At 39.7% G+C, this 27,963-nt stretch overlaps 1 protein-coding gene and 1 long non-coding RNA gene across 6 annotated transcripts; one reads left to right on the top strand and one right to left on the bottom strand.

The window, feature by feature from the left end:
- Positions 1 to 420: 420 nt before the first annotated feature.
- MPHOSPH9 (M-phase phosphoprotein 9) lies at positions 421 to 27,855 on the bottom strand. Of its 5 annotated transcripts, none has more exons than XM_065692342.1 (24): positions 27,697 to 27,855; positions 25,179 to 25,311; positions 24,139 to 24,289; positions 22,788 to 22,877; positions 19,400 to 19,920; positions 18,782 to 18,905; positions 16,734 to 16,824; positions 15,354 to 15,460; positions 14,810 to 14,935; positions 13,543 to 13,979; positions 12,505 to 12,663; positions 11,369 to 11,456; positions 10,393 to 10,608; positions 9,534 to 9,581; positions 9,110 to 9,174; positions 7,869 to 7,970; positions 6,895 to 7,032; positions 6,060 to 6,235; positions 5,122 to 5,286; positions 4,681 to 4,801; positions 4,179 to 4,282; positions 3,164 to 3,375; positions 2,428 to 2,496; positions 421 to 1,449 (listed from the first exon to the last, which is right to left on the bottom strand). In XM_065692342.1, exons 2-24 carry the CDS (start codon positions 25,283 to 25,285, stop codon positions 1,348 to 1,350), a joined length of 3,519 nt encoding a protein of 1,172 aa, XP_065548414.1. In that variant the 5' UTR covers positions 25,286 to 25,311; positions 27,697 to 27,855; the 3' UTR covers positions 421 to 1,347. The 5 variants fall into 5 exon arrangements, with proteins under 5 accessions (XP_065548414.1, XP_065548415.1, XP_065548416.1 ...); XM_065692343.1 differs by lacking the exon at positions 27,697 to 27,855 and adding an exon at positions 26,487 to 26,919; XM_065692344.1 differs by lacking the exon at positions 14,810 to 14,935.
- Positions 26,315 to 26,966, top strand: LOC136020814 (uncharacterized). The gene is made up of 2 exons (XR_010615501.1): positions 26,315 to 26,478; positions 26,622 to 26,966. It is a non-coding gene; the product is annotated as an uncharacterized LOC136020814 (long non-coding RNA).
- Positions 27,856 to 27,963: the final 108 nt, after the last annotated feature.

The raw sequence follows: 27,963 nt of genomic DNA, 5'->3' as shown, positions 1-27,963 counted from the left end.
AAGTAAAAATTACAAGTACTATGGAATAATGCTACTGGTGCAGTTGCAAATATATTTGAGTTAGCTCCAAGTATTCAGGTCCAATTTGTATATTTTAAAGGGTAAAAACAGCAACCAACATCCTTGACTTCCCCTCAACTCTATGTATTAAAGGAACTGCAGGGCAGAAGTGGCTGCAATAAAATATCATTTTTGGGGTAGGACAGTTCATCAAATACCTTAAATGACAGGACTCTAAGTTTAGAATCAGATCTTCCCAAGCTTCCTTTATGACAGTTATTTTGGACTGATAATCACATCACTGGTGGCTAACCATCTTGAACAAGGACAGAAGTTGAAACACACAATATGATTACAACCTACATTATGGCTGATGTAATATTCCAGAACCTATTAATGTTCTTGGGCAGGAGGAAAGAATCTAATTAAACCTTTATTTGATATTAAAATACAAACTCTCAATGTTGGACAGTCATTCAGCAACAGGCCAACTAGCAAATATGTATTGTTTTCACCCGGAAAAATGCATGTGTCTTCACAAATACAGCTTGGATTTGATTCAGGAATGGAGGTGACCAGAACACTGGCATGGCACAAAACTCAGCCTGCTTCATTAAAACAGTAACTTGGGATGGACAGTTACAGTCCTGGAGCGGTGGCTAGAGTCGATATGGGATGGCTCCCATGGATCCTGGTACCTGCAGTAGCAAAACACTACTCACTGCAACTGTTGGGAGACATCAAGTCATTTAAAGCAATATTTTCCTAATGCAGCCAGACCAGCAGAACACACACTTCATTCTGCAGCCAACCAACCACAGTGAAAGTATTGCTCACAGTTTTATCACAATGAAAGGTACTCGTGTTATAGGGTTGAAATTAAAAGGATTTACAACATAACACAGTTCTCTTACACAGGTAATTCAGGTTGCTTTTTGTATTAAAGATCAAAATTTCCTATTGGCTAATATTTACATCATACCATAAATACTTATAAAACGGGGAGGAAAACGAAGTGCAAACCAGTAACACTCATTTTCTGAAAACAAGCTGCCTTTTAGTTTCATATTCTTCTTATAAATTCGATATCACTATTTAAAAATAATTAATATTTCTAAAAATATTACAATACAGGATAAACATTGATTTTCTCAAGTGTAACAAAAATATGTTCAAAATATAGGTGGCTCCAAGTACAAAATATTGCTGTTGGTAAAGGGTAACATGGTTGTAAAACTACTATTGAGGGTTTAGAAAAATACAAAACCATTTGCATTTACTGAGTGCATAATTACATATTAGTGCAAGGGGGGAAAAAAAGCATATTTGCATTCAAAGAGAGAATTGTCAGAGGTTTGCAGAGGTATGTAAAACATGGAATCGTTTCAGAGTCATGCGTATTGACCCCAAATCTCTATTAATCCTTTCCAAGCGATCTTCCAGAGCTTCCTAAAGGAAACAGTTAAAGAAAGGGGAAAAAAAGGGATTTAATAACATAAACCAAAATGCAATGATCATTCTAAAATGAAGAAACTACTGTTATTCCTATATTCCACTGGTATCCTTTACTAGCATTCTGTTAGCACCCACAAACTAGAGGCAGACCTACAAACCCTGTATTATTTTTATGTATGTGTGTGTACTTGTGGGTCTTTGGCTTCTTTAAAACTGGTTTAGGTATTTTAGGTTTGTTAACATTTTATGTGACTTCTAGATAAACTTGACAAGAATTAGGCCAGGTTGATAATGAGGGAGACACATTTAGGAAATGCTGACCACTGCAGTGAGGGGTAACATTCATTCACTGGAATGCACTTTGACTTTCAAATTGGTTACAAGCCCTAGGATCCCCATTTAGGAACTGCTACAGTTGTAGGCTTTGCAGAGACCTCTAGAACACAACTGGGAGACGCTTGTTTTCATTAGAAGAGTCTGCAGAGGTTTCTGAAGAAGGGTTTCTCCTGTATTCCACCTACACTACTTCCTTTTGCCTTCTTACTTCCTTCTTTATGCTTTCAAGTAGACAAACAAAACCCAACCAACCCCTAAACTTTACACTTTCCTCTACAGCACAACAGCTGCAGGAATCTGTTCCATAGTTACTGCCTCAATGTATTGCCTTCATGTGCCTCTTAGTGTTATAGCAAGAACAGACTATTCTTGCAGTAATTTGGAAAATGCATCCCATGTACAAACCCAGGAGATATCAACAGTCTTATTATGCAAAATATACACTATGTACTATTTATACATGTACACACGCACATACTTTTTCCTTATATGCCATATTCAGGAACACTTCTCAGTGGTATGGAAAAGTTCCCATAGTAATTGAGCTTACTATAGTGGAACTTTCATCTACACTCTATATTCTTAGATTGTGGGAGAACAATATAAGAGAACAGTCAGATGCAGAAGCTTTTTCACCTGATTTAATCTTGCTTGCAAGGTCATTCTTCCACCAGAACAAGGTATTCGACTCAATGCAGCCTCAATCTAGTAACAGAAAATACTTCAGCTGTAAATTACAGTTTCAAAAGCTAGTATAAGCCTTCCTAACTCATCTTACAAAGAAAGAGGTGAGGTATATAGATTACAGAGACACATTCAGTCTTGTTCTTAAACGCAAGTATGCTACCATAACACTGTGCTGTACCAAACAGATACAGAAGTTAACATTCATAAGCAGACTCTCCCAAGAGTCACTTTGAAGTGTTCAAGGCCAGGCTGGATGGGGTTTGGAGCAACCTGCTTTAGTGGAAGGTGTCCCTGCCTGTGGCAGTGGGATTGGAATTAGATGAGATTTAAGGTCCCTTCTAACCCAAACCATTCTAGGATCCTATGAAGGGAGCACTCCTACTTGCCAGAATAACCTTCCTTATTTGAAAGGCCATTTGGCCATTAAGGAAGAAAACCAAATTCACTTCAACCCTTCCATTCACCCTGTGCTTATGTTAAAGTGACTCTCCTTTAAGGAAGTTAGGGACAGAAAAGGATTGGAGTATGGGAAGTAGAGCAGGGACTGATAATGGCCCATTCCCAGGGTAACACTAGAAATTATGCATGAATTTCAGCCATGCATTGCAGGGTGCACAGCTACACCCCTCACCTCTCATGCAACTATTATGTTTCATTACAGATTTAAAATAAGAATAATCTTTGCCTGTTGCTTTTCCTGAGTCAGCTCATCAAAAAGCCTCTCTGTTTCAGCCAGAGTCCTAATCCTTGCTGTGTATTTGAAGTCCCCCTCACAAGCAGGCGGCACTGGCTCGTATTTCTGTGCTACACTCCTCTCGTCCCAGGCTGTCGCTTTCTTCATTCCATTATTGATGGATTCAGCACCAGAGCTGTGTCTGACACCTGAGTGTTGCCTTCCTATCAACAAAATAGGGGTCTTTTTATTCGTTTTGTAATTGTCTGTGAAATTATTACATAGAAGAGAAAAACAAGCTAATGACAAGAAAAGCAGAGTGACATTTGAGGTATATAAAGTAAGGAGAGTGACTAGCAAAGCCTTGTTAGCCTGTCATAGGCAAGCTTCCCAGAAGAATGGAAAACATTTGTACAGATGATCTTTCAAGTGATCTTTATAACACAGCACATTTTTTGGCTGGCAAACAGATTACTGTACTGTGCCAATTAGGAATAACTTTGACTATTACAACGTTTCTAAATATCACTAAATATCATAGTTGTCTTGAAAACACTCATCTAAATCAATGCATTAATAAAAACAAAGGCAGAACATTGTGACAAGATTTACAAAAGTGAGAAAAGATTTGGTTTAATCAATCATTTAAAACAACTGAAATAACTGCTTTTATTATAGTTACTCTTTGCTATCTGTAATGTGATGTTTAGCAACAGAATGTTATTAGTATCCCTGAGTATGTACATCCTTATACAGATCCTACTAAGATATGCATTGTGTAACTGAGTTAAGCATAGGAAAACATACCGCCCTTCTTTCTCCATTTCATTATTGCTGTTGGTCCATTTTGTTTGTGCATACACACATATACATAAAAATAAAATACTATATGAATGGCACTTCTCTGTCTACAGAATAAGACAAGATTCAGAGGGTTTTTAAAAGTTCGACTTGATAAAAGTGACAGCTTTCTATTTAAGCAGCTATTACCAATAGAGAAAGCTCCCCCCCAGCTTTGATAGATTACCTTCTGTATCATCTAGTGAGAGGAACTGGAGCCTTTTTCTTGTATTATTGTGCTGTAAAGTAGATGTAGGACCAGCTTCCAGGTCATCTAGAAGTATATCAAATCTACAGAGCAGGAAACCCAAAACAAATCACTAGCTAGAAATCATGTATAAAGCAACACACTATTTTCTACTTTTTCACCTTTTGGTTAAATAAGCAGCTTTTTAATAAAAACAATTTCTATCCCACACCATTGCAAGTCTTCTGCTTACTGCTCATAGTGCCATAGCTCAATATACTCCTATTTGCACCACCAAAATACCCCATTTGTGTGACTTTCTTTCAGAAGCAGGCCAAGCTGCCATTTTTCTTGACAAGGTTAAACTCAGCTGTATATTCAGATATCTTCACATGACTCATTTTCTAACTTTAATGAACAAGAGCGAGTAGTATTAAGCCTGCATAAACATACTGCTGCTATAGTAATGTTCAGAACACAACTGTATTCACAAGCCTCGTACCTTGTCACTGTGTTTTCATTTTTGCTAAGCAAATGGCTAAATCCAGGAGAGAGGTTTTCTTTTGGAGATCGTTTTGGGCTGTATGTCACAGACACTGGTGCCAACATTATCTCTCTTCTTGCTGCAAAAGACAGAGGATGTTTAACTACCTCAAACATCTCCCAGTGCAGCATCTCCCACTCATGTGATCAGATGCTTACATCTTAAATGAATGCTTTTCAAAGCTGTCTACGTTTATTTAAATTAGATGAAAAGTGCATCACAACACAGAGAAGTTAAAATAAATTTAAGAGCTCTCATGTTTTCTACAATTACAATCAAGCTTTTACTGTTAGAGTAATGCAGAAGTTCTATCTTTATTTTTCTTTCTTCTAGAGCATCTTCTCATTATTTGATTCTACCTTTTGAGTAATATAAACCAAACTTCAGAAAAGCACTGACTTGGAGTATTTGATTTCCTGTTTGCAGGAGGAAGGGACGATGACCTCTGGCCAGAAGTGGGGCTGTACCGTTTTGGTCTGTGCTGGTCTTTCCCTTTCTCTGGGGATCGGTTAGCAACTAAAGAAGATTCAACAAACCCAACAGTTTGACGTCGATTTGATGTTTCTAATTAAAAAGAAGAAAAAGATTGATTAATAGAATACCTTTTTTAATACAAGAACCAACAAATATTCTGTATGCAGCTTGGACTGTACAAAGACTGCACTTAGTCTGCCTGACGTCAACATGTTTTACTCAAGTCTTACTCCCTGCTCATTGTACTCATGAAAGATGGATTAACTTACGAAAAAGGATGTTTTGCAGCATGCAGGGGGAAACAATGCTAAATAACACTGATTTAATAGAGACAGTGGAACGAAGGACAAAAACATCTTTTGGGAAAGAGGGTTGGAGTACCTGCCTGAACCAAAAATATAAGGATTTGAGACAAACTCATGTTTTCTAATTACAAAGCTTTCTAAATCAAGGTAGTTAGAACAGCTCAGTGCAGTGCTACAGTACATATGCCAGCTTGCTTAGTAACACTGTGATACAACACCATGAGAACAAAACTATAATGGATGTACAGCCAGCCAGGGCATTGCTAGGACTCCATTAACTGTTTATAAATACTGAGATATTCTTGGAAAAAGGACATTAGCTACTCTCCAGATTGAGACTTAACAGCAACCTTTGCATTCCCTCTATGTTAAACAAGTCACTTAGCTGCGTAATATTGAATTTTCTTAGGAAAACTCCAGAAGTCTGCATGCTAAAACTGTTTTGATCCCGTCACTTAAGCCTGATGGACCTGAATGCCAAGAATAACAAACCCAAAAGACATGCAACCAAAGAAAAGCCAGTAAAGACAAGTTCAGGAATATGAAAATTAAAGTTACTAGCTGATGCATCTTCTTTTTCTGTCTGTGTACCCCAATCTTTAAACGCTTTTCCTTCTTCAAGTTCTTTAAAGGCTTTTATAATTGGTGCTTCTGACATCTCCATTTCTTTCTTTTCTGATGTGGTTGTTGAAGAGTCTTCTTGTGAGGAGTCTTTCTCAGGAGGAGAATGGTGCCTTAAAGAATATGAGGCAGTGGAAAGGAAAAGAACTGATCAAGTATTTTTACTTTATTTCATATATCCAAACAGTAGCTCAATAAACAACAAAAAAAAAGGAGGAATTTAGTTTGAGATTTACAGTCATCAAACCAAGAATTTTAAGACTGCTTTTTAGTTTTAGCCAAGGACCTCAGAAGATTGTGTTACAGCCAAGTTCAGGTGTGAGTTAAAATTCAGTGATTTGATATGCTCTTAGAAATAAGTATGTCTTGACAGAGGCTTTAGAAACTTCTAAGTAAAAAGGAAAACTAGTACACTACATCCTAAACTACACCTGAAGCTTCACACTGGTGGAAAGCTATAACCGGCTGCTGCAGCTGGCATCCAATGCAACAGAGCACACTGTGTCCAAACCCAGAGTAGAGCTGGACAAAAACATGTAGAGAAGGTGACACAAGATGCAGTTGAAGCTTTCTGATATTCCAAGAACGGTACTGAAAGCTGCTCCTTGTTCTGTTGGTGAGAAAACGTGATTTCGTTCTTAAGGAATTGTAGAACATCTATGACATGGAGCATTTTTGAAAGTTTGATGTAACAAGTAAAAAACTCTAAAAATACAAATCCAGTCAATTATGCATTTCTAAAGGTGTTGGATACCGAAGGAAACCAACTCACCTAGAAGGAATATAGGTTTCTTCTAGTCTGTTATCTTTGGAGCTTTCCTGGACTTCCAAAGGCTGGCCAGTGAAGATTGAATACTCTGCTCCTGGTATCAACCACTTCCGCCTGCTGACATCAGGAGTTGCCAACTTGCTGTGGGAACAGAACACTTCAGAATTAGGAGAGGTTTTGAAGGTTTTTATTCCTTTTTTCCCCAGAAATCAGTCCTGTAATATCATAACCTTCTTGTATCTTCATACTAATGAAAAATCAGGTTCTCCCCCCAAATACCGCTGTTCAGTATATACAAGTGGACATCTACAGACATATTACATTATCTTTTTGGGCTTCATATGATCAGTGCTGAACTGGGAGGCACCAAAGAGGCTATAACTAAGTAACAAAGAAAAACCAAAAGGGGACAAAGCTTTTCAGGTCTTTAAAACATTTAAAAACCCCAAACTAACAACAACCACACATAAACACACCACAGGACACAACCCAACTTTACTTTTCTTAACATAAATCCACAATTCAAACTACAGTATGCATTCTAAGTCCACTCAAATCCTAATTCTAATTTCCATTCTCTCAAAATACCTGTACAAGCTGTATGTAGAAACATAAAAAGTAGCAATCAGCCCTTCAAATCAGTGACAAACACATATGGAAAACCCCCAGTGTCCAATTAAACTATTAGATTCTATTCCCAAGATCCCTGGTGAGCATGGGAATACCTATTCAGCTGAGGCCTATCGAACACCCATCTGGGAAGACTTGAAACAGTCTGCCAACTCACACATACATTATCCAAAGTGTGTATTTGTTTTTAATACTTTCTTGGCATGTAAAACCTCTGGATTATGTCACGTGTTTAATCCAGTTAGGCCTATGGACTGACGTGATCTTGATCCATTTTTATCCAAAACACATTAAAAAGTAGTCTAAACCACATGGTCTGCTTTCACACTGTTGGAATATTCACTTACTTGGCACAAGAGGTTCTGAAATGACTTTCAGTAACATGGCGAAGTTTCAGCATGTTTTCATGTTCTACCTGCTTGAGCTGAGCTTCAAGTTTTGAAATGGTCCTAATGTGGAAGTAGCAAAAGATGCATTATAAGATTATTTAAATGACGTAAAAGATACATCATATTTCTTGGAGTCTACTCTTTTCCAATCAGATATCCTTGGTGAAGCAGAAGAACAAGAGCAACTACTACATTTTTGTATCTATCTAAATACACATATAAATATGTATTTGAATTCTAAGGTAGGTAACCTAGCTAGAAAGACAGGACCAGGAGATACTGCTCTGGATCAAAACATCCACCTTGGAGAGGCTGGGGAAAACAAAACCAGAACATTTTTCCTCCTTGAAATGCTGTACTTATACAAGAGGCTCCCTGACTGGATTTAATGAGTGGCTCCTGTGTCACTCAGGTAACTCCACCAATCTGCTGCTCAGGCTCTTCACAGGATTTTCATCTCCCCCACATACTGCAGCTCACATCTTCACTGAGCTAGCCCTTGGCAATGCAACAAAGTCTTAGGCATTTCCCTCTTGGAGAACAGAAATACAGGTTTTTGGAGCAGGATATAAAAATCTCCTTTTCCACTAAAATTTCCCCAACCTGAAATGGTTCCTAAATAGCAGCACCGAGGATCAGGCAGAAGAAAATAGATGTGCCAACAGAAATACTTCAGCTGTCCTTCATACTACCTTTATTCCCTCAACACTCCCAATAAAAATTGAAAGCAGAGTGGTTTTGGCTTGTTTCTATTCCTTTCTTAAACTCTTCCTATTTATTCTTTCTGTCCTTTATTAATGCCTAGGAGCCATAATCTTAGCAAACTCCTGTCAGCACCCTCACTCCTGAAAACCAGAACAGTGATCGGTTAGCTGAAGATAGGGCTCCTGAGTATACGACTGTAGGAGTAAAGGCTTGAGCAGCACCCTGGCTGGGTTATCTGAGTGACAACCATCAGAAAGGAAGCAAGTAATTACATCCCATGGGAAGCCATTGTGATCAAGGAAGCAGAAAACACATGTACCTAAAATAATAAGATATTTACAGTATGTATGAAGTAACATAAAACAACATGAAATGATTCATAAGATGTAATTAAACTTGCAAGATCTACAGACTTCATAACCTAGGAGTAAATATTTTGACCACTGCCTGCATTTCATATTGTTAAAACAGTAAGAAGACAGTTTCACATTTACCTTTTCAAATCAGTTATCTGCGTGTTTGCATCAAGCAATTTGTTTTCAGTTGTATTTAACGTATCCTGCAAGTACACAGGGAAAAAAGTAATAAGCTTAGAAGGTACAGAGTGTATTAAAAGAAAAACACCTGAGTAACTACATCAGTGTTGAAAACCATACATTAAATACACCTTCCTATTTGAAAGGGAGGCACATTCAATTTGACGACTTTGCAGTATTTTTGCTGTACAACACTGAAAACCAATATATCCCAAACTCCCTCCTTTTCCCTTCAGGGCTCTGAAGATGTAGTAAGAAACTATCAGGTAAAATAAATATGGATCTTTCCATTTGATCTTTCTCAAAGTACTTAGATTAATTCTATGGCACATTATCTCACATTTCACATGTGTGGTTCTCTAATTAACTAGCGTGTACTTACCTTTACTCTTTCATGTTCTTTTCCAAGGGACTCATATTCTCCTAAAAGCTAAAACAAAAAGAACACACAAACCCACACTGAGACCATTTACAATTAACAGTTTTGTTGACTACTGTCATCTGAATTGTTTGTCTACCCCATGCAGAAGCACTCCAGGGGACAGAGAATGTACTTCAATACTGTTTGTTAAGTTCTAGCATCTTCTAATTGGAACAAAAAGTTACAGACAGAACAACTGAACTACTTACACAAGATATTTCTAATGCTCAAATTATTTATCTCTAAAGAACCTGGAGGAACTGACTGAACTGGTAAAATTATTCACTAACTTTAAAGCTGACTTTGTATTTTGCAATCTTAGTTGTAAAAAAGGAGTTAAAGCATGAAGTAGCTTTTCCAACTAACACTCATTTTGCCAATCCTTTTAAACTTTCCATAAAACTATTACTGAAGAATCAGTAAAACAACTCCTTTGATTCAGTCTAAAATCATACACAATAAAGAGTTCTAGCAAGTTGTGGTGACTTATGAGAAATTCAGTCCATCCTCACTGAACTTGAAAGGGAAAAACAACTTTCTAAACCAACTTCCTGCAATACCTCTAAAAATAAAATGAACTAATAGCACACAGAGTGAGACTAAGTGTTACCAGGTATACCCTTGTTACCTGAAATATCTATAGATCCATAGTATCACCTAACACCTAGCCAACTAAGTAGCCAGCTGAATAATTTCTGTTCTCTTAGTTGCGCATTAAGCCTTCACAATGGTAAACTCTGAGAAGCTTTCCAAAGCAGAAGATGCTGTGCTCCTGACCCACTGTGTAACTGTGACCACCACTGCCCCTTCGCTTACTTACATTTTGAAACATTTTATTTTCTTCCTTTAGCCTCGTGTTTTTATTATCAGATAACTTGTAAGCTTTCTCAAATGCTTCCTCTAGATCTTGAAGCCTTGATTTTAGCCGACTGATGGTGTTATCCTTCTCCTTATTGTTTGTGCACATCTCTTCCATACGTTCCTGCAAACCTTTGGAATTATGACTGACTGTGTAGAAGCGGTCTCGCCAGTCTGCCTGCAGGGAAACACACGATCTCGATTATGCTTCCTGGAGGATTTGTTTTCATTTCAGTGCAAAGCATAATCTAAATTCATCCAAATAGAAAACAAGGGTACATCTATACATGAACTTTAGATTTTTGCTCATTTCTGTGATGTAGAAAGAATGCAAATGAAGACTAAAACCCCCAAAAGATGTTATTTATTTTACAGGAATTAAAATATCTAGAGGTTAGGCCTCTTGCTTCCCAGCATGCAAAAATGCCTCTCCAGGTGTCATCTAACTTTGATGACAAAGTGCCCTGTTCTTTGACCAGTAAATGCAGCTATGCAGCCGCCGGCAAACTGGTCTGACCTGGTCAGAACAACTGTATAAATATCCTTAGAATAGTTCTGCCTCAGTGCAGATAAGATGTATTTTTATCACAGCTCTAAGAAATCAGAGAAAGTAATTAAAGCAAAATAAATATATTAAAAAACCCTAATATCTAAAGAAAGACATCATGAACACATCACAGCATTTCACTGTTAAGCTTTGTTTGATCCCTGCTAACCTGAAAAGGCTGTTCATAAGCAAAAGTAATGATGATTCAAGTCTAAGAAACTCAGCTAGGAAAGTCACTGGTGGAACATATTGGCTGATTCATATATTAAGGAGGAAGATTGAAAATAAAAAGATGAAGATACAGAAATACATATCAGCTTAGTAACGAACAAGTACATTCTCTTACCCTTTTAGTTAAAAAAACCAACTTGATTTAAGAACACATACTTACCACCTGCCTTTCCAGCAAAGCATTCTTATTTTCAAGGTCTTTTATGCGAGCACTTGCTTCGTTCAGAGCTGCATCTAATTGGTCACACCTATTCAGAATATACAGATCACAAACCTCTCTTGAAACTTTTATATAAATTTTATAGCTTTCTTTCCTTCTTCAAGCATCCCCATGAATTTCGGAGCTCAGCCTATGACCTTCTCTCATAGACTTTGCAGTGAGCACACAGCGTCTCTGCTCATGGTGGGCAAGCAGCAACTTGGGAACACCTGCAGAGACTCAGCAGGGCTCGGAGCGTAAGAGCTGCAGACCAAAAGCAGCTGAGATGCACCAGAGCAGAGCTGCACTTCAGCTAGCTGCTGATGTGTGATAATTAATAGCTGCAATCATACCGCGAGCTACTTTAACTCAATAAATGACTGCTCAGGAGTCACTTCTAGTAGTTAGCACACACTACTGCTGGAAGGGAAGTACAAAAGAGTCCCAGCTACCCAGATACTGCTTCAATTATACTAAAGAGCATTGATTTTGTAAGTATTTTATCTATCTAAATTGACAATATTTATTTTGACTGGCAAATAATTTATATAAAAACTTCTCTATATAGCAAACATTCAAGCTATGTCTAATGGAATATTTAGGTGAGGCACACAGACTACAGTAGTAATATCTGGTCAAAGAGCACTGATTGGCAAATTGACTTTATAAAGCTACCAATGAATTCAAAACTGGTTTTAACATGAAAGATAAAGGATGATAATGTTCACCAGCATGACAGGCAAGAACTACTTTACAACACAGATAGTCCCATTACAAATTGCTTAGGCCAACCTCTGCCTGACAGCCCCTCTTGAGTAAAACTTATGCTGGCTTCAGCAAAAATCAGGTCAAACAAGACCTCTGGTCAAAATATCATGCTTGGTGCCTAACAATGATTTTAAAGTTATCTTAAAACAGCTCATTAAATAGCACAAGATTTATACTTAATAGGAAAATATTAGTATCATAGATGCACATAATCTTCAGAATTGAAGAGTGACAAACTTTTCAAGCTATTCTAAACAAGTATATTCAGGTTTGGAAGTGGAAGGAACCCCATGTCACAGAGGAAGAGGACAAGCAAGGACAAACAGTACCTGTCAGCAAGGTTTTGATTGATTTTCTTCAAGTCTTCGGATGAACCAGTTTTATGGCTTGCCTCTAGCTGCTGTTTTAAGCTGTGTATCTCAGCGTCATAGTAAGCTCGCAGATCAGCGATGTGCCGAGCGTGTTTTTCCCTCAAGTTCTGCCTAATCCTAGTTTCAAAAGTAAGAACAGTAAAGGTTTCCAGCTATCCACATGACCATGCACTGCTGTATTCATTTGCACATCATGAACTGAGCATATAAATCTCTCTTACAGAAATTTGTTGCATTCAAATTAAGGAAAGCTTCATCACCTAAGGCAGTGGTGTCAGACACCCAAGGCTTGCACAGAAGTTTCCCCATTAATACAAGTATTATTATATACAAATACGATACAAAGCTTTACTCTCTCTTCCCTCCTTTGCTATGTACTAGAAACTGCATGTAAAATTTTAACAGGAAAGCTCAAAACACTGAACTATCTTGAACCATGATGCTGACATAAGCCCTGAGACATAGAATATGCCATGTCTGCTCGTCCATGGGCAACTCCCAAGAGCTTCAATGGTGAATGAGGGATATTTATGTTTCCTGAGCACAGTAATTCTGTGCTTCTCCCACCATTTGCCTCTAAGATAGAAAAATACATCCCCCACAGAACTTGGAAATCCTCTGCCTGAATCAACTCCCTCATACAACCTATGAGGGAAGTATGGATTTTTATTTTAAGGTATAAAAAGACATAACCAAATAAAACATAGGAAATTGTTTTGCCTTCCAGTTAAGGCTTTGACATCCAAGGAAGACTGAATACAAATGCTGTGCCCTAGGATTAAATAGTACGGTCTGAAGAAGGTTAAATAGAACAGTCTAAAGAAAGACAACTGTAAGAAGTGGGAAATGACGCCATCTGCACTTCAGAGGCGAAAAGGAAAACAGCAGCAATGTGCAGCTATGTTCTAAGCAAACAGAACTCATATTCTGGTCATTTCACAAGTACTGTGAAGGTACCAACCATTACTTACTTACATTACAGCCAATATTACTTACTTTGACATTATCACAGGATCTTCAACAGATGTCACTGAAAGGCTGTATTCTGGCAAACTGCTGTCAGCACACTGAGCAATAGAAGATGGAGTGAGAGTCCGTGTTTCTTCCTCCTCAGTGTTGACTAAGTTGTCATTGTCAGCATCCGTATATGCCACTGGAAAGGGAGAGCTGCTCTTGTTTTCATTCTGGAACGGGTGATTTCTCCAGAGGTCCAAACATGCAGCTCTGCTGCTGGCAGGATGCTTTGGAGAATCATTTAACTGAGATGAATTACTTGTCTGTGAAAAAGAGTCTGTGTCACAATGACTTGAAAATCCGGGCTCTGCCATAGAGTCTGGAGAAAAAGGAGCAGTCTCTTCAGGAATATTGATAAAACGGGGTCCTGGGTTCTGCTGCCCTGGTTTCATGTGCAGGGTTGGGTCCAACGTCAAGATCTAGGAAAGAAGTTACAATGCTAAAAAAACCTGTGATTTAACTTCTGTTCTTGTAAATGGAGTTTATCTGAAGACATCAGCAATCCATGTAACGTACTGCAGGAATTATTATGAATAACCACAACCATTTACTACAATTACTACAGTAATTTGGTATGACAAGCAAGATGAAGGGACATGTAACAGCTTAGATGATGATGCATATTCCCAATGTTTGCAACTTGAGTTTCTAAGTTTCCATTAAGAATAAAAGACATATCTAACATCTGCAGTTGTCTAAAAATGCTTTGACCTTTCAGTTATGTAAACAGAAGGACTCTGATGTCTGCCTGTAGGTTGAAACAATAACTTTGTATAGTTATGAAAAATCACTTCATGGATTATATAAAGAAGATAGTCACAGAGAAGCATCATTACTGGATTTTGTACAAGACTGAAAGCTGTATAAAGAAACAGATATGATAAAGAACAATTACACAACCTCTGCCTCTTCTGTTTCATGGGTGGAATGAACTCGTCCTGTGGGAAGCAGTAAGAAAACCCTGTTCCTGCGACTGCAGTTCCATCTGCATTTCATCAGCTGCAGCCTCGGCGTAAGCAGGTTCATCCTTGCACCATTCTCAAGGTTGTGCAGCAAAGATGCTTGTTTACCCAGGGTGTTTCTGGAGGTCTTGTCAGCTGGATCCCTTCCCATTCTGGCTCATCACGGCTGCACACATTGCTGTTCCAGCATAAAACTGGAGGTGGCAGCAGGGGCCAATTAATGAGAAACCAGCCCCTAACTCACCCTATTTGCAAACTGATACACGAAGTAAAGAAATCAATGTTACCTCTGGTGGGTGACTTGACTGGGAAGAAGGCATAAAATTCTGGCCTGGAAGCTGCTTGTTTTCCCTTTGTCTTTTATGATAAATATCCTTCAATGATGACAACTTCATTTCATCAGCAGAAGACAACTTCAACAGGGAAAATTGCGACATTACTATTCCTGAACGCAATCCTCCATCCCCAAGGTAGATAAGCAAGTTCTGAGGTGGGTTTAGCTAATAAAGCAGTTCAGAACAGGAAAATGCTTTATTCAGCATACCCAGTTTAAAAAAGGGTCTTCAGTGAGGGACATACCCCTTCAATGTACTAGTCAGTCTTTTTTCAACTCCTATACACACAATTTCTTGCTAGTGACAAAAGGTCAGTCAATTGCTAGTGATGTTAGTGGGGTTAAATGAATAATGAAGTAACAGAACATGAAAGACAGAGTTAACAGAAGAGTTTCACAGAGAAGCTGGCTTCTGGAGGGCTGATACTTTATATTGTAGGGGAAAAAAGCCAAGACAACAAACAACTATCAGCCCACTATTAACACACAAAGTTTACCTGCTCTGGTGATGCTTTTGTAGAGAAAATATCAGCGAACTCACTTCTGAAGTTCTCTGGTAAAGGGTGATACATCTCCTTCTCGTCTAATTTCCAGTACGAAAGTCCTGGTAAAAAGAAACATTGAAAGAAAATAATAAATCAAAAACTACAAATTCCAAGCTCATGGCTATAAAACAGGAATCCCAAAACCCATTAGTAAATGTTACTGTGTCAGCTTGCAAAAATGCTGTATTAATTATGTGCATCTATTACTTAAGGATCTCACTAAAGCATTTGTTACCAGAAGTTAGAAAAATCCCAGTGCAAAGCACAGGCAACATGATCAGCATCACATCACACAGCATCAGTAACCACAGCTATCAATCAGTGAAAGCACATAGGTTTACTCTTTGATGTTCAAGGGACAAATCCTCATTTACCATAAACTTTAGTATTTCTACTGATTTCCAGTATAGCATTTAAAACTTGTATTACCCTGGAATAATCCCAGGCAGCCACTTGATGCTACAAACTTCAGTTTGCTACTAAACAGCACTCTATAGCATGCAAAGACACGGACTACCAGGACTAAGAGGGATGGCACACGAGGAACAGATACAGTCTTAGCCCCACTTCAGTTTCTTATATGTGTCCCTCTCTCAATGGGCTGTGCAGAAGCAATAAATATACAGTATGCAGCACTGCATCCCTGTGCCCGTTTGTTACTCAAATGAATCCACCCTGTCACAATTGAAATATGTGAATTAGTTGTTTGCTTTCGCAAAAAAAACAACCAAAATAGAACAAAAACCCCCACATCCCCCAAAAATACACGAGTCCCCAAAAAACCCACAAAGAACCAGCACCAACCACCCCAAAACAATGGAATTAAAACCATATCAAAACACTAAAAAAGCAACCTCCCTCCATTAAAGAATCAGCACATTACACACTGCATTATCTAGCTCTTGTTTATTCACACAATTCCACAATCACACCCTTGGCTTACAGGAATTCTGGCTCTATCACCAGGCACTCCTGTGACTACTATAGACCAACGATGCCAATATTTGAAAGATCATTTGATGCCCCACAATTTTAATAGAAATTAAATTATGAAACAGTTTTAAAGACAAAGCTCAGCTTTGAAACACTGAGGGATTTGAAGAGTAAAAATTGCTGCACATCCTACATCCGCCAGCAGCGACACACAGGAACTCCATCAGTTCAAAACGCAAGAGGAAGAAAAGCAGGATTATACTATATCAAAGTTTAATAGCCTGTCAGCGCACAAACCCTTCTCACCTCCCCAAGGTTATCAGAAATGCGTTCTAGGAGGAGTTTTAAAAAACAAGAGTTTAAAGAAAAGGAAATTTAAGTACAAGAAGTTAACTATACCTGAAGCTTCAGACACTAAGGAATTTGGACTTTCATTCGGTTGATTGAGGTAAAAAGTGTAAGGTGGCAAAGCAGCATCAGAAAGGTTTGTCTAAAATCACAAAGGAGGAACAATTTATAAGGAAAGTCACAAAGCAAGGGGGAAAAAAAGGCAAGGGTATAACTGTTTCAAATTGCATGGAAGTGTTGTTAGTCTTTTTAAGCAAAGGGATTATATTTCATTCTACAGCATGATCCAAACCTGTGCCATTTATATTCAGAGGAACTGCAGGCAAAAGGGGAACTAAACTAAGCCACTCAATTAAAAGACACTGATGTTTTCTAAGTCATTTGCCTGTTGCTTGGGGAGCATTTCTGAGATTAACTGTTACAAAAACACACATTTTGTACAACCATCTAAACTTCCTTGCTCCAGATGCAAGTATATAGAGGGGTGACTACCAGTAAAGCATTACTCTTTCCTCCTCCTAAGTTTGGAATTGCTTATACTGAGCTGTTATGACTCCACCTACCACAAATCTACAGGTAAATGCTGTCTACCAGCACCCGAGACATACAAGAGATGACATACTCTTCTTCTCATCACTCCAAACTTCCTAAGTGACCGCCAAAGGTAATCAAAGAAACCACTTTGAAAAGAGTGGGACAAACACAGGGGATAAAAATGGACATAACTTAAGATTTGCCACAGCTCTCCTCTTCCTTAATCAAGGAATCACAACATAGTGATACAAGAACAACTGAGTAAGTGCAGCTAGCTTTCAGTCATATCACATTGCTCTTTTCTACCATACTTAGGGCTTTTTGTTCCATTACAGAAGCTTAACAGCCATACTCCCCGGCAAATTTATACAGCTCATACAACTGAGGACTAAACCAGGATAGAAACCATTGAATTAACAAAAGTCAGTAAGAAAAAAAGAATTGGAACTAAAGCTTTTCAAGTTTTTGCATGAAGCACCAGCTCACCTCAAGGCTATTTTGTCCCTCTTAATGTTTTACTTAGGTATTCTCCTTTGCCTAAGGAGGAAGAAAGGAAAATGAAGGAATAGCAACTGAATTCTCACAAAGGAAAAGAAAGATAAAGGCTTTTTCAAAATCTGAGTTTGCCACTAATTTCCTTATGCATCCTCCTGTAGCAGAGAGAGAAAAGAAACAATCCACAGCAGATAAATGTGACTCCTGGTTTGAAATATCCCCTTAGAGGAACATACTGTTTCCACTGACAATGGAAGAAGATTAAAGAGAGCAAGCCCAACAGAGTAAGCTACTCTTAACTCTTTCTGGATCACCCTCAGAGTGACCACAGGAAAGAAAACAAACCCTGCCTTGAATCAACTGATTCATATTTCCTAGTTCTCCTAATCTCCTGTAAGTAGAGCCATTAGCAGAGTTTCAATTATTTCCTTAAAATTAGCATAAGGAGAGAGGTTTGTGACAATATACTGGAAGGAACGCTAAAACTTCATAGTTACATGTATGATGATTACTCACACAATCACGTTGCAGAACAACCTTTTGGATCAGAAATACGTGATTAAGGTTCCCTCCCCAAAATAATCAGGTGTGTGGACATAAAGAATTATTAACTCAAAAATATGGGGAAGCAGAAATCAAATTCTACTCAAAAGAGGCATTTTGAGCTGCTTCAGCAGCCACGGCAATAGGTGGTACTACAAACACTTCTAAAGCAGTGGCATCACAAACTTGAAATCTAAGATCCTTTGAAAAAATTATAGGGCACAATAAATGACCACGACCTGAAGCTTCAATTGAGAATGTAACTGTTATCTCTATGAGGAAAGAACAAGTACTACCTAGGTAAGTGAACACAAAAATTAGGTAAGGAATAAAATAAGCCAAAATATGTAAGTATAGAATGATACAACAAGTACACTCTGCCCACATGAACTTTAAACATATGAATGGTAACATCATACTCAAATGCTTTAAGCAAGTATGAAAGCATGTGCTGAATCAGAAACTACTACAATGCTGAAAAAATACCAGTAACAAGAATCAAATTAGAAAAACATAAAGAGACTTACATTCTGATGGGGTAATTTCTTTGCTTGCTCATTTTCTTGCATAGAGTTCACACACACTTCGTCTGCATTTATTCTTTTTGGTTGGTTTTGTTTCAGTTTTTGCGCCCATGATGTTAAAGATTTACTAGAAGAACAAACACAGACCTTAAGTACACAGGACCTTTTCAGTGGAGACATGATCCCTACAGGAAATTTCTTCTTCAAGGTGGAACAGAGGCACTAAAACTCCACTGCCTTCATGCACTTTTGAGAAACAATACGAAGTGATGAATGCTGAAATGGTTTAGGGTTTTGGTTTGGGGGGTTTTAAGGTAAAAAAACTGCTCAAAACACAAAGAAATCACTGAAAGGTGCTAATGAAACACACCCACCAGTAAAATAGCTTTCCTTTAAAAAAAGTCCTAACAAAGAGCTTCAGACAACTATTTTTCGGTCTGTTCAAGCCAATACCAGCCAAAACCACAAAATTAAGCCAAAACGCAAATGCAGGGTCTTTTCTTGCTAGTATTTTTTACAATCAAAATGTTCCATTCAATTCTGAAATGTTTCCAGTTACCAACAGCTGTTTATTGAACGGGGATTGCCTAAAATAAAGTATTTGGAAAGTTTACCACTTACCTAGCTTTTTTTCCACATTGAGTTTCATCAACTTTATGGTCAAAATCAGTAGGAAAAATTAAAGCATCATTCCTTCCCAATGAACAATTTTCCTCTCTTTTTTTTGGTGAAAGTTCCCTTTTATTTTGAACACTGGCTACAGCTGCATCACTCTGCACTATTGCTCCATCACTCTGTCCCTGGGAAGTTTTCTCCATGTAGTCTGTGCACTTGGTAGTGTTGTCAAGTCTGCCAGGGTGCAGTTCAGAGGCAGAAAGTGTACCGTACCCACTGTTCATTGAAGCATCACGTCCAAAACATTCCTGATGCAGGTCAGAGGCATTCGGCTGGCTTACTGCTTCATTAGATCCAAGTTGACTGACAACACATTCATGTTCTTTAAAGATTTCAGAATGCATCCCCATCTGACTGCCTAGTGATGAAAAAGTGTCTGTGAGCTTGGTGGGCAAACTTCTGCTCTGGCCGGTGCCCCAGTTGCTGCTCTGCAGTTTTGCCAACTGCCTTACCTCATCCTGAATGAGCTATGGGAAAAGAAAAGGCAAAATTCCTAAGAGAGGATACCACAGAGCACATTTAAACTTTGATGACTCTTCAATTCATGGTATTAGTGACAGAATTAGACTACTTCTCTGAAATGACTCAGATTTTTCAATATGTAGACATCTCATGCATAAAGTAGGTCTATGTGTAACAGTAAGATGTCCATGGCAACAATTCTTAAATCCATGCAGTGAATTACAGGTCTCATTAGTCATTTATTAATGTAAAAAACATGCATGCATGTATTCACTACATACCTTCAGAACTAGAGTTACCTACCAACCAGCTAAGGCAATATTAGCTATCCAGGTATGTCATTAGAAGTGGACAAAAGCCTTTTGCTAAATTTAGGTGTAAAAGATTCTATAAGTTAGATATATGTTTCAAAGAGTGCAAGGATGCTTAATGGAAGTATAAACCATTCCTCTATGATGCTAATAGGAATAATGTACCTCTGTAAGATTATTTGCATCAAACCTGACTTTAAAATATCAGATTTAGATAATATGTTATTTATTCATATAATAGAGATCTGCATTTGAATTATTCTGGCATCTGATGGAGTGGAGCAAGCCTCTAGTTACATCACTAGATTTAACAGTGGTTTAAGAATGTGGAACTCTACTAACGTTTTTCACAGAACTGCAGTGCATTACTCATATGAATGGCAGGTGGAAAGCACAAACTGGACAAAAATCATTTGTTCTCTTAAAGTAAGAAATAAAAAGTAAGGCTTAATTTCAGAGGAACCTACATGTACACTGGTCAGAACCAGCCCCTAGGTTTTATTAACTATTGATTCTCACTCCCCCCCAAAAAAACTCTTAAAAACCTACCCCCTAAAACTACCCCAATCTTCCCCCCAACAGAACCCATCCCTCCAAAACCGGAACAAAATCTCCCCAAATCATCCCCCAAAACACCACCAAAAAACCTGATGCTGCCACGCAAGTGTCAAAGTTTTCTGCCATAAGCTTTGTTACCGGCTCATGATTTCAACCATGACTTCAACAATAATTTGTGATTGTGTGACTCAACTCTGCCAAAAGAGGGAAGGGAGAACAAAAGGGAAGAAACAGAACTGTCAGGAGAAAAACCCAAACTAATGAGATTCTCTGCTGACATTTAATCTTTGTCATTAATGCCTTGGGTGGGAAAAGTGAAAGGCTACTATTCCAATTAAATAGCATTTTTACTTCTCTTTGCATGGTCACAAATAATTCCAAGAGAAGACAAAACCTGGGGAAAATAAGATCATATTTTTATAATTTTGGGAATACAGGTAACCTTTTTTCCTTTCAAATCTCTTCCATGAAGTCTGATCCTGGGGGGGTTCCACAGGTGGCGGCAGTTTACCATTACCACACCTGGCTTCCGATCACAAAGCGAAGGACTGACCCCACTGATTCAAAAATGAACTCCAGGTCTTTTGATCCCTATTTTCACATGGATTAAGATGTATTTTTAAAGCACATTGCTCTTGAAGCACAGCATAGAGCAAGCCTTATCTCAGAGTCACACCAATGTTAATGCAGCATCTTGTTTTTCTACCCAAATAGTAGACTATTATTTGCTACAGAATCACAGACTGGTATGGGCTGGAAAGGAGCTTAAAGCTCATTCAGTTCCAACCCCCTGCCACGGGCAGGGTAATCTTCCACTAGAACAGGTTGCTCCAAGCCCCATCCAACCTGGCCTTGAACACTGCCAGGGATGGGGCATCCTTTAGTATTCTTATTAGAGCATAGTGAGTTGCCTGGATTGCAGTATTTCTTGGTTTTAAGTTTGGAATAGCTCCCTCTGTTTTATATAATGCACGCATATAACTGAAAGCAAGTTACAGCTGTTGATTTTATATTTAGTGTGGCAATTAGTGCAGCTAGTAACTCCCTGCTGATACCACAAACTCAACTCTTCCAGAGGTAGCCTTTCCTATTAAGACACAAAATGGCAAAGCCAACACAATGGTTTAGTCAAAACTACAATTAGCAACAAGTGAATCAAACCACTACAGTAGGAGGAAGGAAATACAAGGGAAAGGAAACAGTGGTGGGACAAAAATAACAAGATGGGAGGGAAGGTGAAGAGGTGAATGGGGAGAAACAGGAGATAGGATAAAGGACAGTACCTCTTGTTAATTGAGCTCAGGAACTGTTGGTTACTACTAGTGTAGAGGGCATCAGGAAAGGGAAGGGAAAAACAGCAACCAAAATGATGAAGATATTAAGCATTATATATCTATAGAATCACTGTCTCATACATACATAGACATTTCTTTTGTTTTAATGGATAAATATGGTTCAGCAAAAATGTGAATATTCCCCTGGGTCATCTTTTCATCCTTGAAGGAGACTGTTCAACTGAAGGGTGAAATAAGCATTCAGGTTTTACAATGAATGCTTTCCTACGCTCTAGACTGTCTAGAGGAGTGAATGACAAGATGCATAACATCTTCGAATGAGGAGAAAACTACCATGTCTCAAAATTAGAAATGATACAGTCTAACAGTTAGTTAAAACCAGCCTGTACCCCTAAAATCCAATTAACCTACGGGCATTCTGAACTAAATGTTTGTGAAAACAAAACAACTGAAAACAAATAATCCCAGAATATTCACTTCTGGAATGGTTCTTACAGTTACTTTGTTAATTACCCAAGACTGTCTCAAATAAGCATCCTGTAAACGGCATTCCAGTTATCCACTTCCATTAACTGCCTGTCTGAATATACTTACAGAAAAAGACAAGGGTGCCAGAGCCCGTACTGCATTGTTTTGGAGGGAAATGTGGTTGGAACAAGGGAAGAAAAGTTCAGTCTAACCTACCTACATGAACAAATTGTTACTTACTTGGATTTGATGGTGGAACTGCTCTTGCTGGGCAACTATTTGTTCCTGACATTGTTTTTCTACCAGTCTCAATAACTGTAGCCACCTTGTCTATTAAATCACAAAGTACAATAATTAAAGCACAGTCATACTGCATCTCTAGCTACAATACAGTTTTGCAGTCTTACACTTAGGTGTTGACATAATACAAAGTTTGATAGCAGCACTGTGGTTTCCACCCCACGACACACACAGCCCCCATCAATGGGAACAATTCACTATGGACACATTCACTCAAACTCCTTCTAGACAGCAAGAAAACGCATCACTACAATTTAAGTTTGGTTTACAAAACACAAATGAAAAAGAGAAGAGAGTTATTCTATTAAAGATTACTTAAAAATAGAAACAGCTGGCAGTGAAGTACAGTCCAATTTTGGAAAGGTTGATTCCAGTTCAGTAAATTATAGACAATTTTAAAAGTGGTAATGAAACATACTTATGTTCAGTGAACCATTTGTTTTCTCCCTTCAGCAATGTAGCTGAAGGCCATGATGCATAACTGTTTAGTGACAACAAAAAGAGAACGTAAAGTCAAATCTATAGGGTTCCTAAAATACGGTAAAATCTGAATTTTAAAACTACTTTATGCTAATATTTATGGAGCCTGATACTTGAAGCACAGGACACGGGACATAGAACGTATGTGCCTCGGCACAGACACCTCTGTTCCTTCCTTGGAGCTGTTAAAGCACATCCAAATTAAGCATCTGCCAAAAGACAGTTCAATGGACCACAGCCAGAAAGCTCCAACATTGCGCAAGAATAAGGCATGGTGTGGGAACCTCATGTTCATCACGGGGACTAAATATAATGATAAAATTTAAAGTAACAAAAAGACAAAAACAACATTAAAAAGCATTTGAGAGAATTAACTCATTGAACCCACTTCATGACTTTAGGGTTGTTTTAAGTGGAGAAACAAACTAATCACATTGCTACAAATGGAATAAGTAAGTAAACTAAAACCGAGCCAGTTTTAAAGAGAAAACTTCTGATTTCCAGGATCACTTCAGGCTAGTTTGAAGTGAGACAATTTTAAAGGTTTACATTTTTTTCCACTCAAAAACTTGCAATTGGAACTCTGGAAAAAATATTCACATTCCCTTAGCTTAAAAGCTAAGGGAAAATCGCAGTAAAATCTATGCACACGATTAGTTCATACATTGTAAAAGGATTTGTCCCATCATGAGGAGTAAACACATACATCATAGTCCTTACTGCTAAACTGTATCATTAGATTTGTCTTCCAAAATACAAAGCTGATATATTAATACAAATGACTTTAAAAATAAACCTTAACATCAAATACCTCACAGCTCTTCACAATTTCTGAGTCAGCATTTCCAGCATTCTGGAGATCTTGCACAAAGGAGGCAAGCAGCTCAACAGAACCAGGTATTAATGAGGACCTGGTATTCCCTGAGTAACCAGAAACTCCATTGGGATTGGATGAGGGACTTCTAGTGAAACACGAGGAAAAGGATTTCAATTATTTATTGTGCCAGTTGTTCAATATAGTGGCCAAAATAATACACTACATATGCTATGAAGCTGTACAGAGTTACACACTTAATTTACACTGTGACCCTCATCATGCTGAAAAATAACAACTGATCTGTTCATATGTTTGTCAAGAAAATGTCCAAGAATCCACAGGATTCCTCATTCTTATCTTACATACTATTAAAACACAGCTTTCCAAGAAGAGAGGCAGCATAACCAGCAGAGACACTACTGCTCACTAGTGCAAATGTCAATAAATCCAGCTTTTCATCAAACCCATGTGCTTCCTTATAGATTCTGATGTTGGAAGTGCACAAATATAAGCTGCTGTGTAACAATGATTCATGAAGCCCAGGAGTGCTGCCTCCTTCTGAGGAGTTACACATGCAGTAAGCAACTTGTAACTCTCATCTTAATAGGTCAATCAAGAAGAACCTCTCCTTATCGCTTAGACTATTAGTCCATATTTGCCCTTCTTATTCAGACTCAGAATAGCCTGGGCATTGAACAGAAAAACAACTCTATATTTCTAAGCTGCTGGCCTCAGCACAATGCATGATCATTCTAAAGAATGAGCTCTTACAATTACTGCAAGACAGGTTCCCAGCCCCAATTCTACAAGACACAAGGCAATGGAAGTTACTAAGCTTTTCAGAAATAATTAACAGTTCTCTCAGTAAAGCTTTTCTCATTACGTATCACGCCTGTAAATACGAAACAGCCCAAAATACATTGCAGAGTATTACATATTATTTCACCTGAGTAACAACACTACTGTAACAGCATACTAATGAAGCATAATGAAAATAATAACAATATTTGTCAGGAATTTCTTCAACACATTACCTGTTACAATGCAAGTGACAGACAGAGCTGTGGCTATTTCTGACATCAGAGTCTGCAGATGATGAAGGGATTTCTTGTGCAGTTTTCAGCACGTCACAGTTTTCCATATCTTAGTCCCAAGTATGATGTTACCCTGAAGATAAATAAATATATAAAATATAATAAGCACCACCATCTGGTTTTTAAAAGCCATTTGATTAAAGAATCAGAAATTGATTAAAAAGCCAAACCACCCCAGAAAGTGCTGGCATTCCACAACCAACCTCTCTTCTTGCCCTGTACTATGCTTGCAAACAGGGGGTTATTTAGTCAGCTTTCTAGTTGCTGGGACCACTAAAAATCAAAGAGATTCCCAGCTGTGCATCACATCTAGACCAGGCTGTAAGTGGTGTCTGAATCCAAAAAAAACCCAGGTAGAACAGTGTTGTTGGGGTTTGGTTGGTTGGTTTAAATCTGGGCTCTCAGACTTCTGTGCAAGGGCCTTATTATCGATGTACTTAAAGCTGCTAAACAGGAATCTGTGCCTTCCCTGCAAGAAGCACACCTACCAGAAAATAAACCCAAGACCCACTGAGTTAGACTGCAGCTGACCAATTCTGGCATTGCTGTATGTGATATTTGGCTTGCTTTCTTCACAGAACACTTGTTTTACTGTTACTGTATAATATTAACTCAAAAAGCCGGTTTGAGCTACACCTCTTACCAGCTAACAACAAAAACCCATGCAGTCCAACAGGAATCCCAGAGCTGTTAAACCCAGCAGCTGGTTAACTGAAAGCATCATAAATAAGTAACTACCAAACACTTGTGCGATGCTCTTACAGCACTCAAAGCAGCAGCTCACAAGAAATGCTGTAAAGAGACTAAAATATTCCTCCAGTTCCCATAGTTTCACTGAGAAATAGTTGAAATACATTGCTCAGTCCTCCTATAGTGCTTATTCCAGCGTGTTCTACACTGAGGCAAGGGGGTGAATTCACTCTGTGTTCTAACAGTGAAGAGAAACCTTACAATCATGTCACGGATGAACAAGAGACATTAAGAAATAACATCCTGTGACAATACTAAAAATAAACCCCTGCTGCCTTAAAGAAGCATGACACCTTCAACACAACCATTCCTCTTCAGAGGGCTTACAATCACATGCTATTGGCTTTAGCACTACTTGTGAGTACACAGAGATATCACACTAACAGATAGGTCTGGAAGCGTAAACATTTATTTCCATCAGAAGGAAAACCGATGGACACCGCCTGATTTGTGCCTGTTCTACCGGACTTTTAGCAGGAATGTTTTCCAGGTACTCACTCAAACTATCTCCTTCGGCCAGGGCTGAAAATGCAAGAACGGGAAGGAAGTTATCCCAGATGCACATATCCTTTGGCAAAGCTTCTTGGGATAAATGAAGGGGGGGGGGGGGGAAAGCCTTTCTTCTTTCTCTAGTGGAAAGTGTGGAAAACTTGAAGGTTATCAGGCACCTAATGGGACAGATAAAGGAGCTGCGAGTGTCTCTGGAGCAGCTGATGGCGGTGGAGGGGGCTACCTCAGTCTCCCCAGGATGCAATCATGGGTGGCCTATCTCAGCAGCACAGCAGATGGGTGGGACTTCGCTGTGACACAGGCTCGTTTCATAACCTCATTAGAAGTCTGCTCACAATATGAAAAGAAAGCACATTAAGTGAGCTGCAACTGGGCTGAGGAGCACTAAGCTGACAGCTATTGTTTCCATAGCACAGAATAATCCTTATACGGCCAAGTCCCTACATAAAGGAGTACGATAAAAACCAGGCTGCGGGGTATTCTGCCTCTTAAGTGCGATGTGGATGCGGACAGCGGGGCCAGCGCAGCCCGCGTGGTTCTGCGGCTCCTCCTGAGCACGACCCGACTGCCCGCGACGCCCCGCAGACCCCTCAGGGAGGACGCGGCGCCTCGGTCCCCGCTGCCCCTTCCGCCGCCGGGACCCCCTTTCCCCGGCATCCCAAGGCCCTGCTGAGGGGCCATGAGGAGGAACAACGAGCCCCAGGGCTCTGAATCCCCTCAGGAAACGCTTCCGCCCGGAAAGCTCAGCTCCATGACGGGACCCCCTCCCCTCACAAGGGACCCCCCCCTCAGGGCCGCCTCCCCTCCATTAGCGACCTCCTCTGCCCCCTTCTAACGGACCCGCTCCCTCCTCCTGGCCCTCGGGCTCCCCTCCCGAGCCGCCCCTTACCCTCCGTGCTCCCCCCTCACGCTCCCGTCCCCTCAGCAGCGCGGCCCCCTCCCACCCCCTCACGGACTCCGCCCCCACCGCCCCCTCCCCTCAGGTCAAGCCCCGCCCCTACGCTCCCATTGGGCAGCTGCCCCTCGCGCTCCGGGATGTTGACAGCGCCGCCGCTTCCGATTGGCTGGCGCGCCTGTCACCCATCAGAGAAAGGGGCGGGGTAAGGGTGGCGGCATCGCCGGTGCTGGGACGCGTCCAAGTGCGGAGGCGCGGCGGGCACTGCCCCGCCCCCCCGCCCCGGGCTCGCTCCGTTCCTACCCTCATCGCTGGGAGCCCGCGGGGAGGCCTCCTCCGGTGCCCGTTAGGCGATAAACGGGCGCGGCCCGCCGCCCTCCTCCCACCGATTGGCGGCCGAGTTTCGAACGCGGTGGGGCAGAGGGCGCTCCAGGCAGAGCCCGGCTCGATGATTGGCCACCTTGACCGCGCGCTGGGCCGCGCCTTCCGCGCTGATTCGCTACGTGGAAAAGTACGCGCGGCTCCGCGAGGGGATTGGTCAGTGTGGCTACGCGCCGCGCGGGCTCCCAG

Source organism: Lathamus discolor, chromosome 12 (assembly GCF_037157495.1).
Source record: "Lathamus discolor isolate bLatDis1 chromosome 12, bLatDis1.hap1, whole genome shotgun sequence".
Taxonomy (NCBI): domain Eukaryota; kingdom Metazoa; phylum Chordata; class Aves; order Psittaciformes; family Psittacidae; genus Lathamus; species Lathamus discolor.
Note: the sequence above shows the minus strand (reverse complement) of the source record. Positions and strands in the feature narration are given on the sequence as shown.